The sequence below is a fragment of the Meleagris gallopavo genome, chromosome 12 (assembly GCF_000146605.3).
Source record: "Meleagris gallopavo isolate NT-WF06-2002-E0010 breed Aviagen turkey brand Nicholas breeding stock chromosome 12, Turkey_5.1, whole genome shotgun sequence".
NCBI lineage: Eukaryota > Metazoa > Chordata > Aves > Galliformes > Phasianidae > Meleagris > Meleagris gallopavo.
In genome coordinates this window covers 16,723,067-16,735,051 of record NC_015022.2, presented here as the reverse complement: position 1 = coordinate 16,735,051, position 11,985 = coordinate 16,723,067, and the positions used below count along the sequence as shown (strand labels likewise).

At 42.1% G+C, this 11,985-nt stretch overlaps 1 protein-coding gene across 1 annotated transcript in view; it reads right to left on the bottom strand.

Annotated features, from left to right (window-relative positions):
• Positions 1-1,173: 1,173 nt before the first annotated feature.
• Positions 1,174-11,985, bottom strand: part of ALDH1A3 (aldehyde dehydrogenase 1 family member A3) — a 32,926-nt gene continuing 22,114 nt past the window's right edge. The window contains exons 8-13 of the mRNA XM_010717554.3: positions 11,275-11,377; positions 10,073-10,257; positions 5,447-5,611; positions 3,246-3,403; positions 1,998-2,072; positions 1,174-1,435 (exon numbers count right to left, since the gene is read on the bottom strand). Coding sequence (XP_010715856.1) covers positions 1,363-1,435; positions 1,998-2,072; positions 3,246-3,403; positions 5,447-5,611; positions 10,073-10,257; positions 11,275-11,377 — 759 coding nt within the window. The 3' untranslated portion in view covers positions 1,174-1,362. The remainder of the gene's footprint in view (positions 1,436-1,997; positions 2,073-3,245; positions 3,404-5,446; positions 5,612-10,072; positions 10,258-11,274; positions 11,378-11,985) is intronic.

Below are 11,985 nucleotides of genomic sequence, written 5' to 3'. Positions count from 1 at the left end.
CATCTGGGCATGCAAAGAAATGACTGCAGGAGATTCTAAGGCACGAACTTGGTGTGACAGCCGCTCCATGGATGCTATTCATGGAAATGCATGCTTACACAGCTGTAAGCCATTGACAATTCATGGCAGTTTATTCCTCAGTGAAGGAACAGCTACAAGATAACAACACTTATTACAAAGTGCTGACACATTTAAGTCCAGCCATAGCTCATTCCAGGCTAACTCATTTGTACACCTACATGCTTAGCATTCAGTATGGGCTTAGGAGCACCTGCCTTTTTATACTGTACTTCCAGAAATCCATTTTAAGCTACATTCACAAGGGATAAAGAAGCAGTGAGAAGAACTCATAAGTTTTACTCTCACAATGATAGCTCTGGCTCAAAAAATGAAGAGATGTTCAGACAGTTACAGCAAAAGAGAGAGGAGGACAGCCTCTTGCAGCTCTCCTGCTCCCTCTCAGAAAGAGTGGCATGGGGTATTTTCCATGGGGTATCTACCATGCTACATGTTTAGAAATCAACTTTGTATCATCACGGTAAGTACAGTGCAAAATCCTCTTGCAAAAAGTGCTATAGTGAAGGTATGAGATACAATTGTGACTCAGTGGGAGCCAGAAGAGCTAGCAAGTCTGTAACTTGCATTTACAGCATGTATGATGTGTGCACACCAAAACATCAGCCTCAAAGGACACTTTAAAGTCTAGCTCTGTCAGGTGACATGCTGGCCCCAAAGGAGTCCTTTAAGTAACTCCCATCAATTTCATTCAGGGCTAGAATATCACCAGCATGGAAGATGCATGTATAATTAGAGAGACCAAGATAGCTCTTTCAAAAAACCATTTCTTTACAGATCCTTCCATGAAAGCTTGCACTCCCATCTAAAACTCCAGCTGCAGTCTTCACACAAACTCCATCAATGTCAGTTGTATTAGCCTCATCACACAAGTCCATTTATACCAAGTGAAACCCAAGTGCATCTGAAGAAGTTTAACAGTCAACTAATTGCTAATGGTACCAGAAGTCTCTTTAACATGCCAATGATGTTCAGGTCCTTTAGGGGTACAGTTTGTAAGCAGATGTCCTGCTAACACTGTGACTGAGGAGTATTTTAGACACAGGTAGCAGACGAGCGTTAAGACAGGGACTTGTACAGCACAAGTGTGTGCTATGCTGCCAGTAGGGTCAGTTAAATCAGTTTTCAGAGAGCCAGTTGACAAAATGGAGTCCAGCAGATTCAGTGATTCTAGAGGAATAAAGTTAGGCGTTTCCATTTTCTTTCCTACCCCTCCCCTCCCACTTGCTCTGAACACGTCCCCAGTGTGTCACATTCAGAATGTCAGCATTTTCAGGCCTCCTGTTTTCATGGACTCTTCTGGGACAGTTTAATGGTGACTGTTTTCACTTCAGTATATTCTGCCAAAGCATATTCACCACTGGAAAAGAAGAGAGAGAAAGGGACAAATAATTGTGTGCACTTCCTTAAGAGGTTTCTGCACAAGTGCATCACAGACACAGATCAACAGCTGCTGTAGATACTGCTGTAGGCCACTAAAATCAGATGTGAATTTGCACAAGATATTTTGGCTCACGGGGTCTATTGATCATGGCATACATTCACATACATACAATTACACTGTCACAGAAGAAGCTCTGAATGCTTCTGGCCAACTCACAAGATGATATTTTATGACTCTCAGTGAAAACTGAATGCTATTCTGATAAGTCATAGAAGAAATAACCAGACTAGTAAGCAAAATGGCTTGCAAGTGGAATTGACTGTCTTTAAGATTTTACAAAGCAGGTGAAGGTAATCCTGAAGGCACTGCTCGTGCCCCCATAGCTGTGCTTTTAATCCATGCTGTATTGGCCTAACAAGAACCTGCACAGCATGCTGTAAGCATAAGTTTACAAGAAAATTCAACAATATTATCACCAAGTCACAATAATTACTGCATTCACAATTCACAAATAAACAAAATACTGAGCAAAACTTACAGTTCTCTGCCATTTCCTGACATTTTAAAGCCACCAAAAGGAGCCTGTGCATACAGAGCATTGTAACAGTTGATCCTACAATGAAAACAGCAGTTGTAAAAAGACAACACCAAGGAGAAGCAAGGTGATGACAACAGCAATGTTATTAAAAATACTGTCAGTTTTCTTTTTATACAGTTTGTTTACTTGAGAAATCAGATTTTAGCAATAAAATCTTATTTTGCTACAGAAACAGAAGACTTTTGAGTGGTGCTCCAAGTCTGCCTTATGTCTCAACTTTCTAGCCTCTAATGGCTCAGACATTCATGCTTAAGCTGGATTTTATGCTTGTTTAGAGTTGTGCTTAAAGGTAACTGAAAGCCCAGCCTAGCTCCTAATTTAATTCCAACATGGTGTTGGAACTAGATGATCTTTAAGCTTCCTTCCTACCCAAGCCATTCTGTGATTCTAAAATAAACACATTTACTGCAAAAGCTGTCTAAATGCTCACCACCCACTTCCAGGTACAGAGAAAAAGTTAGCCTGCATTAGACACTTGTGCTGTAGTAAAACAGAAATTCTTCCACCCAGTTCTAATAGGCACTGGGTAGAAAGAGCTAATGCAGATACTTCCTCAGCAACTCAGTGAGATGAAATGACTGAAGAGAACCAGGTATGCTTTGGTGCTGTAGGACTGCACCTCCATGTATTTACAGCACATGTATCCTTCAAAGCTTTAGCAAAGGGTTGCTAGTTAGGGAAGTATGGTTAGGTTGTGGTTGGACTCAATGATCTTTAAGGTCTTTTCCAACCTGAGCAATTTATGATTCTATGATCTCGTATTTTTATGTATTTTTCAAAGAGGTAGATTCTTCTGGCACAAATTTCTGAAATCATTCCTCTGTGTGCATAAAATTAGACACCAGATCACATTCCTGTCTTTATTGGGAAAAGAAACAAACAACAAATCAGTATTCCATCTTTTTTTAATCGTACCTGGTGGAACTTGGTAAAACCCCTTCATTTTCTGAATTACCCAGAAGTGAAGAACTACAGTGACTGAATTAACAAATACACTATTTCATGCCAGAACATCTGGTCCTCACCACTTTAGTCTGATAAATGGACATTGCTTTTGAGCAAAATATCAAGAATTAAAGAGACTCATGAATGTGACCTCCAGCACTTACACAGGTTTCCAAATTATACAGCCCTCCTCATTCCCAGCAAACAAAACACCAGGTTAAACTCACATTCTATCCTGCTTACCAGACAGTTCCCGACTGCAAAGCAGAAGCTAATGTTAATGCTCTGTCCAGATTCTTTGTGAACACTGCAGCTGTGAGTCCATACTCGGTATTGTTGGCTCTTCTTATGACCTCTTCTATACTCTTGAACTTCATAATAGGCTGAACTGGCCCAAAAATCTGCACATCAATTAAATATTAGTATAAGAAAGCCTTTTCTACTCATGGTAATTTTGAAGCAATCAGAAGCTCTGTTTGGATAATATAATTGAAACGTTATATACATTTCATAGCCTTCAAGAATTCACTAGAAGACTCTCAAAAACTACTAATTAAACTGAATTAAAATACAGTGATGTGCTGTGGTGGTTAATAAATGCTGAAAGCCACAACTAACGGATGAGCTACAAAAATCAAAATAAGCAGAGTTAGATCTGGACAAGTTTCAGAAAGTCAAAAAGCAATTAGTGTATTCCAAGCGTTGCAAGTTTTCTTTAACTTCCCTTTTGCCAGTGTATGCAGTTAATTTGCATGCAGTGCATTTCTGAAGGATGTGCCTGACCAGAAACTTGGCATCACAAGTTGTCAGTATAAAAGCTGCCAGCACACACTAACTTCCCATTTCTGGGATGGAGTCCTCCATCAAGCACAGTCCAGGTAGGCACCACTCTGGCTGGCATAGCCTTGCAATACAATGATCCTTCACCAAAGGTGAGAGAAAGTCTCACTTGTGCCAGCCTGAGGGCCAGTCCAGGAATGTGCCTGGCCTTTAGGCACATACAAGTGTTCCTAAGTCTTTTTTTCCTTTTGGAAGATCCAGGTGTTGAACTGTTTCTAGGTAAGGTGTGGAACCTTTTTCCTAGGTAAAAAAAAACATGTATTTGCAACTAAACCACATATGAATGAAACTGGATAAGCCTCATGAATCACAGCTTGGGATTTGGAGTCAGTTCATTACAAAAAAGGCTTGTCATGGGATTTTCAGCTTTTCTTTCCATCTATTTTTAGAATGTAACTCATGCCCAGACTGACTGATATCTTCCCCAGGTTCCTTGGAGGGCCAGTTGGACTTTAGCATCAACTTATTTTCCACTGGGGAACATGATGAAAAGTAAATTAACTAAATTTCAAAGGAATATCACAGGATTTAATTATGTGCAGCTTGTTCAGTTTTTCTGTATATGAATAATGGAAGGCAGACTGTTAGATCTGCATTTTGCTGGCTTCAACCATATTTTCAAATTGGAAAAAAATAGTCAGTCTCAGGGGATTTCACCATGGGAAGTGAATCTGAGATTATTTCAGATGCTAACATTAATTGAAAAATGGTTTTCAGTGGCAGTGTAGCAGGGTCCTTCCTTCCCTCCTCACCAGCTGCACATCCTGGAGTTCTTGTTCCACTTTCCTACTATAAAGCAGCTCCTTTTTACTAAGCCGTGGAGCAAGAACACCCATTGTACTCTCCTCTGTCATTTGGGATCAGCCTGTAACAGTGCTGAGCAATTTCAAGTCCATTCAGCAGGAGGTGCAGATGAGCACTCAGCACAGTCTGTACAGAGCAGCAGAGTCTGTCTTCAGGAAACCTTTCCAACTATGGGGCAAAGACAACACAGAATTGCTCCAGCGTAGCACCATCTCAGTTATTATCACTGAGCTTTAAAATCATGGATTCTGTCAGAAACCACTAACATCACTATTCATAGCAGCTGTATCTGGGTGTATAATATTTGCTTATATTCTGTGTTACATCAAGTGGTCTGGAAATGAGATCTGAAAGCTTTAGGGCAATGTTACCCACCACGGATTTGTTATTGCACAGTGAGTACACTCACAAGGCTATTGTTTTCCTTTGGGGAAACGCAATAAAATGAAGAAAAGCAGCAATGCATTGGAAATGGCTGGCAAACAGACACCCCATTAATAGTGCAGAAAGACAAAACGCTGCTAAAATACTTTGACAGTCCTTTTGCCTGTGCTGCTCTTTTCCTCCTCTCACAACCCCACCCTCAGCCCTGTGCTACCCCAGATAGAAGCTCACCTTGCAGATACTCTATTAACGGAATATAGATTTTGCTGTTTTTAGGATACTCTATTAGGTCATATGTGAGATTTCTATTCTCTTTCAGGTTTTCACTTCAAACTGTGTCCATACATCTTTTCTACAGCCATCTTCCCCTTCACAGGAGAATATACACTTAAAGGTTCAAATGACTTGTACTGTACCTCTTCTTTGGCAATACGCATGTTGTCAGTGACCTCTGAAAACACAGTGGGTTTTATAAACAGGCCTCTGTCTTCAATGGCAAGACCACCACACTCCAGCTTTGCACCTTCTTTCTTCCCACTTTCTATCAGCTCCAGGATCTTATCAAACTGTTTTTGGTCAATCTGTCAAACATAAAAAGAAAGCAGGCAGTAGTGACTTCTTTATTACTGTGCCAATTCTTCATTATCCACTGCATGAAAAGATCCCTACTACTGGGGTGACTTTGTGTAGTGCAATTCCACTGCATTCTGTTTTTAAAAATAGAACCATCTTTCAAGGACCTCAAAGACCAGTAGCACCACAGCATCTTCTGGTTCTCTGAACAGGCAGGAGACATCACTTCACAGAGGTCATGTGCTGGAAAGATGTGCAGAACCCCACAGCACTTCTGACCAGTACGTGCTCAGCATGCAACATCGCACTGGAGGTATAGAATCACAGAATAGTATAGTCAGGTTTCAAACAAATGGATGTGGCTATGCAAAGATGCATAATTAAGCAATGCTACGCCTTATTACAGCAGGCTGCAGATGGTAAAATACTCATGAAGATGTTAAAAAACCATAAAACTAACACAAAAACCAACAAATCCATGGCGGTTAATTAAATACAAGACTCTGCCACTGGCTTATGGTTGCCTGGCAGCCTGTGAGGTTATTCTGAATGCCAGTTATCACCAAATGCTTGTATTGGTTCAGTGCTCCTCCCTAGACATCTGTTTTAATTTTGCAGGGCCAGTTGCCAGTTGGGACTGTTTACATGGAGCATTTCACATTTGACTCCTTCAGATTACAGACTATATCCTGTCCCTTGTTAATCCTGGCCACACGCAATCCAAGTTTTCATGCTTTTAGACAAATATCAAAGCTTCAGGAGGGTGTCCTTGGGGCACTTCTGGTACGTTGAAAACAGAGAACAGTACATCTCCTGTCACACAGATGTGCATATCACATGCACTGTGGACTGCTTGTACTGAGTGCCCATGTTCTCTCAGGTGTTAAGATGCTACCCAAGAAAACACTTGATGCATGCCACTGCATGAGGAAATTTGTGCCCTCGTGTAGGACACAGGGTGTCACAGTCAGTTTGGCAGGTGTCATGCATATTGTCTATTTGTCCTGTTGCTTAGCAGCCAAATGTAAATAATTTGAAAATATCTGCAACTGCTTTCCATCCTGGCACGTCTGTGATCCAGACCAATCCAGTTCATCCACTTCACATCACAGAAAACAAAACAAGGATATTTACACAGCTGTAACTTGTTGCAAGGCAAACTATAGTTAGATTAAAAGACACTGGGGAAAGAAAACATTTGTAAAAATGACATGCAAGGGTGGAACTGTTTGTCATTGTAACTAGAGCTTGCAAAGCTTGTTTAAATTCTGTCCCATACTCTACTATTATTTATGGTTTCAGGATTGCCTTCTATTAAAAACACATGATCTGATAGAGCAATTCTATTTTTTGTCCAACTCGTTCAAAAGAAAAGACTTTTAAAGATTACCATAATGCTGAAAACCCCCAAATCTTCAAGTCTTGTTTCACTCAAGCCAGAACCGTGAGAAGCAGATTCTCTTTTCCCAAACCCAGTCTTTGTAATCCTACAGAATAACCCCACAACTGTGTTCAATAGACTGACTGACCCATGCCCTTTCCACCTGCATGTTCTACTTTCATGCTTTAATTCTAATATACACAAATGTCTATGGTCTAAGAAAAGAATTCACTGTCTTAAAATTCATGCAATAGGGCTTGGGCTGAATAATTTCTGGCTAGCAAGTGCCACACAGAAGTTTGAGTGTCTATTTTCTTCCTGTAGACCATGCTTCACAGACTCAGCATTTGAGGCTTTACAGCAGCAAAGCTAGTCTAGCCTCATTCCAACTTAATCCCTGCTCTAGTCCACTAGGACCTTAGTCTTATATGATGTGCTCTGCTGTTCAGTTTTGTAAATGCCCTGGTTAACTAACTTGTCATCTGTGCAGATTTACTTTATTATTTCCTATGACATAGTTCACAGGAATCCAGAATTAAAAAGTGCCCTTGGTCTGTTATTTGAGGTTGGCACCTTACTCAAACAGTCCTGATCACCCCCCAGGTTTCTTATGGTGTCCTTTGAATCTCAGCCAGCCCACGCAGTCAGACACACATGAGTTTTGGAGAAGTCACATCAGAAGCATGCCTCATTTCTATTTAAGTTTAATACTGTTTAAATTTGATCAGAGAAGCGCAGTTTATAACAGCATAATCCAACACTGCAGCTGACACAGTATTTTCCCCACACCCATGCCACCAGCATCCATGCCAGTACAGTAATCCACATCAGGGAACTGATCTGAGTAAAGTGTTTCTTCCCCACTTCCAAAAAGCCTGGTTCAAACCTGAATCAGCCAGTTCCTCAAACTAGCTTATAAGCACAGTACAATATAGGAAGGAGCAGCTGCAAACAGCACCAATTCTCCAGGATAGCTTGCATCAACTTTAAGTTCTCGGATACTACTGCCTATCACCCTGACTGCCCTGTGCCAGGCTGTCCCAGCAGCTCCTTAGAAATATGCTCAGCCACAGAGTGGTTTGCTTTCACAGAACACTAATTCAACACTGAGACTGCAGAGGATCTCCTGTTGCACACAATCTGAACTCTGCCTCAAAATTCCTGGTTCTGTTGTCTGGCTAAAAGCACCTGGAGCTGGTGAAGGATCAAAAGGACCACGGGCTACCAACACCACAGGCTACCAACACCACAGCCTAAGGTCAGGCTTCAACTCCTCCACCTAGTTAGCATCTAAGCCAGTGATCATCCCAGAAAGAGGTCTATACAGCAGCCTCTGCATGGTTTTGGTAACACTGCATAAGTTGACCTGTAGAAGGAGAGTAAAACAATGACCTGGACCTGAGGCAGCTGAGCCCTAAGGTAGGGAGATGAAAAGAAAGATGAAGAAAGATGTTTTCTTCCCTTCTCCATCAGTTTAAAATAATCCCCATCCTCCCAGCACAGCAGGTTACTGCATGTACAGAGAAGTCTGGAAACTTTACAGTTCAACAGTAGTTTGTGGGTAGGTGTGAATCTCTGCTGCTTTCAGAAATATTTTAAGCCCTTGTGATAGTGTATTATTTTTCTTCTGCTTGAACTTCTGCATGTTGCATCATAAAGGGGAGAGCAACCATATCTGCAGAGGAAGTGGTTGTTTCTTTGCACCAGAGCCACATGAAAGCTTTGAGTTTAACAGTTTCCTTCCACTTTCACAACACTTCCCCGTCTTGGTCTTGAGAACTGCACACAGAAAATTTCAAGTGTGTGCATATGGGATGATATCTCTGCTAGCTACAAGGGCAATAGGTAAGCTAGAAGGAGGAGAGGATATATGGACCATATTTTACAACCAGAATCTCTGTACTTACTGCTACCCTTAGTTATAGCTTTGTATATAGCAGTGACAGCAGTGTCGTGCTCTGCCAGCCTGGCAAGCACCAAGGGCATAGATGAACTGAAATAAGCAGCCAATAACTGCTACCAAAAGCTGGGTAAGTCTTAGGATGATGATGTATAAATCTAACAAGCATAAAAAGCTGAGAGCTCTTACAGGAAGTTGAGAGCATGCTGGAACTGTTTGAGGATCAGCTCATCTCTCCCAAAGCAAGATCCAACATGGGATTATTTTCCCAAGAGTGCTAAGCAATTTGAAATCTCTTTCTAGGCCAGTTACAGGGAAAGATGCAGCCCCATCACAGCCTAGAGATGTACATCATTTTATTCCCCTTTCAAGAGGACACACATTTAAGTTCTCCCATGCATGGATCATGTGTGAATGGGCATAGAGATCCAGGCAAGGGGAGGCAAATGTCCCCACAGTCATCCCTTCTCTGAGGGATCCCACACAGCATCAAAGAAGAATATCTGTGTCATACTACAAGCAGGAGGCCTGGGCTATAGCTTTCTGGGATTCTCCCTTTATTTTTGGAAGCAAACAGTGGCCCTGCAGAACATCTGACTCAAGGATCATCCTCCTCCAGAGCTCTTGACTTCAGCTTGGATTGCCTTGGAAGGAAGAAATAAGATGAAGGCTCTGGCAGCACTGACAAAACTGTTTGCAACATCAGCTTGGCATGGTTCTTTCTGCTAATTCAGCTGAAACTTCTCCAAAGGATCAGAAGCAAGGCAGAGGAGGAGATGGAAAGTGGGGACTCAGGAGTCTCTGGGTTTTAACTACTTGTCATCACCAGCATAGCCAAACACAGCCAAGTAGCTGAAATGGTTGTTTCTGCAGCTGCACCCATCTGTGTAGCACTGTTCCTCACTGCAACGTGCTTTGGATTACTGTACCAGGGAGGCAACCCCTTCCATAATACTGGATAAGAAGTGAATTAAATACATTTGTGTTTAAAAAATTACAACATAACATAACATTTCAACGGTTTTGATTGATTGATATTTAAAATAGAGAGAAAAATAAAGCCACAATACATTACTCACCCTTACAAGCTTCTGCTAGGACCATATTTCGTGTGAATAATATTTTCAGAAGGAAAATTAAACAAAAACAACCAAAAAACCAAACAGCTGCTTTCAGGCACACAGTTACCTGGGGCCCTTGCTCAGTTCTGGCATCAAAGGGGTCTCCAACAAGTCTCTTCTTGGCATACTCCACACTGCGCTTGACAAACTCTGGATATATCTGCTCTTCCACAAACACTCGTGAGGCAGCTGTGCAGCACTGCCCTTGATTGAAGAACACACCTTGATGGGCACATTCCACTGCCAGGTCCACTGCAACGCAGCCCAGGAGGGAAAAGCGTTACCACACACACAGCTTCAGCCTTTCAGTGTTTTCAGACTCGCCTTTCATTCCATTTCTCTTTTGAAACACTTCTTCAAAAATGCTGACAATGATCCACACCCACTCACAGGGGCTCACACTGCCCTTAAATCAGCTCTCTTATTATTTCCACCCCCTCTCCTGTCTTTTGTCTGAGACTAGTTCGCCACAGCCACAGATATCTTCTTCCATAAGGAGTCATGGAGGGCATTAACCATTTCTGTCTGCAGTGGGAATTCAAATGTGGATTCCTAAATAAAATGCAAGTTCCCAAAGACTTGTTTCAGCACTGACTGTTTAGAAAGCAACATGCCCTTCTGTTGTACAGCCAGCTGAGACCCTTCCCTTGCAGTACTCACAGTTAGTAGGTGACACAAGTAACTCTGACATTCAATCTCCACTGTACTACACAGAAGAGTAGAGATTATTTTTCTCAAGCCAAAAAGAATTTTCAAATGGTAGCCACAGTTTACACATCTTATAGTGTTCCTCACTAATGCAACAGTCACAGTGTACCATGTGAAATGAGTTGTACAGGCTCCCAGGATAGAGGTGAAAGCTGGATTAGATCAGGTCCTATGGAATTCTCCTGTCATATGAACACCTGGGGTGGAGGGTTATATTTTAGGAAACTGCTTTCCCCACCACTTCGCTCAGGCTATGCTGTACCACAAACCAAAGAAAAGGTACCACAACAGCAGATGTGTACAAACGCAGGATTTGCCTCAGCTACAGCCATCCCCAGGGAAAGCAATGAGGTCTCCTCATTTTTCATGGGAATGGTCCCCATGCTGGAGAAGAGCTCAAGTGCAGCACGAGGTCATCCTGCTCTTAAGCAGAGGTTTCCTCCAGCCTTTAGGGTGGAGGCAGTAGCAAACACCAGCCCTGCTAGCTGCCAAAGGACAGCAGAGGCAAACAGAGCACCAAGTTGTCTCTTACAGCAAATAAACACAGCAGCCAGTACTTACAGTCTGCATCTGCACACACAATGCAGGGGTTTTTTCCTCCGAGTTCTAATGTCACCCTTTTCAGGTTGCTTTTAGAAGCAGCTTCCTTGATCAGTTTCCCAACCTGCAGCATTGAGACAAAGAACGGACATGGGCAGTTCCCCCTAAAAGTCTTAAAACGTGTGAAGTGTGATGTCAAAAAAGGTCAAAGAGCCTAGCAGGCAGCTGAAGCAGACAGAAGTTAGTGCTAGCACTCTTATACAGTTTGAGTTTCCTTCTGCTGTGTTAAGCTGGGTCAAAACCAGCCCCAGAATGAATGCCTGTTTTAGGCAGACCTGAAATGATGGGCTACGTGGGAGACCTACAGAAACTACATTCTGAAGTTACCTGCTACCCACAGCTGCAGAACAAGGCATCTCCCACTCAACACCAGCACTCTGTGAGGCTCTGAGGGTTATTTGTAAAGTGTTACTGTTACAAATCAAGAAATCAAGAATTCAGCTTCTTCAGATAAAACTTTCCAGTTTCTGACTGTTTGGGCTGAGCTGCTCCACAGCTGAGTCATATCCCTTCCAAGACAATATCTGACAACATCAGCAGATAAATTCTGGCTAGCTTTGCTGTGGCACTCTCTGCACAGCAGCCTGCTCTGGTAATCTGATGGAAATTATCTGGCCAACTCCCTGAAGAGAAGGATTTACTCTCATTCCACATTGTAATCCAAATAACATC